Raw genomic sequence first — 722 nt, 5'->3', positions numbered from 1 at the left:
CTCAGCAACATTAGGTTTAGCAAACAGTACAGAGGCAGTTCTGTTCAGTTCTGTCTATGCTACATGTAGTAACGCCCTAGCTGTACAGTTGTGTTGTATAGTCATCCATTATATCACTCAGGGTCCCAGCTATTGAATGAATTGGTCCTGGTGTTGAAAGCCTTGGTCAGTCGACATCAGAACTGTGTGACTGGTGTCTCTGAGCTCCTCTGAAGTGGAGCTCTGCTCCTGTGATCCGGCGGTACAGGTCTGTGATGTCCTCACATTCAGTCTCAAAGTGGTTTGTTGCATCATAGGAGCGGGACACAAATATCTAATGAAGAAAGGACAGAGGAGAAGTCTGTCACCAACACTGCTCTCACCACACTACAATCCTCTTTTGTAGTAATCTGCTCATTACCTGACTCTTACTTCCGTCTTCATTGGGAACTAGCAAATTACTGATTGAAATGAATCTGGATTCAAAGTGGAAAGTCACCAGTTAAACATTGTGTAAAATGGAATTTAACTGACACAACCACAAAAACATAAACAGTAAAATTATCGAGGTAAAAGCATCACAGACTTTTGCATGATGGGTTCGAGGAGCTCCAGTCCAGGCTGCACCTCTTTCTCTGGGTTGCTGGTTTCTGCGGTTGCACTCACTGTGGCGATGTACATCCCCTCCGAGGCCACGTTGTGAGCATAGGACACCACAGATATGTAAATGTCTGCTTGGATGA

The 722-nt window shown here is 44.7% G+C and overlaps 1 protein-coding gene across 1 annotated transcript; it reads right to left on the bottom strand.

Annotated features, from left to right (window-relative positions):
- Positions 1 to 46: 46 nt before the first annotated feature.
- On the bottom strand, positions 47 to 702 carry LOC109954303 (rab GDP dissociation inhibitor beta-like). Its single transcript, XM_020589676.1, has 3 exons — positions 566 to 702; positions 401 to 455; positions 47 to 313 (listed from the first exon to the last, which is right to left on the bottom strand). The coding sequence occupies exons 1-3, from the start codon at positions 658 to 660 to the stop codon at positions 167 to 169; spliced, it is 297 nt and encodes a 98-aa protein (XP_020445332.1). The 5' UTR covers positions 661 to 702; the 3' UTR covers positions 47 to 166.
- Positions 703 to 722: the final 20 nt, after the last annotated feature.

The sequence above is a fragment of the Monopterus albus genome, unplaced genomic scaffold (genome assembly GCF_001952655.1).
Source record: "Monopterus albus unplaced genomic scaffold, M_albus_1.0 scaffold5875.1, whole genome shotgun sequence".
NCBI classification, from domain to species: Eukaryota; Metazoa; Chordata; class Actinopteri; order Synbranchiformes; family Synbranchidae; genus Monopterus; species Monopterus albus.
This window is presented reverse-complemented; position numbering and strand designations above follow the sequence as displayed.

Bases quoted from the DNA above. Each gene is read 5' to 3' on its own strand.
- LOC109954303 (XM_020589676.1), bottom strand. From the start codon at position 660: ATGTACATCGCCACAGTGAGTGCAACCGCAGAAACCAGCAACCCAGAG. The intron at 456-565 runs GTCTGTGATGCT...CTTTGAATCCAG, and splicing joins CTCGAACCCATCATGCAAAA to ATTCATTTCAATCAGTAATT. The intron at 314-400 runs GTAATGAGCAGA...TTTCTTCATTAG, and splicing joins AAGACGGAAGTAAGAGTCAG to ATATTTGTGTCCCGCTCCTA.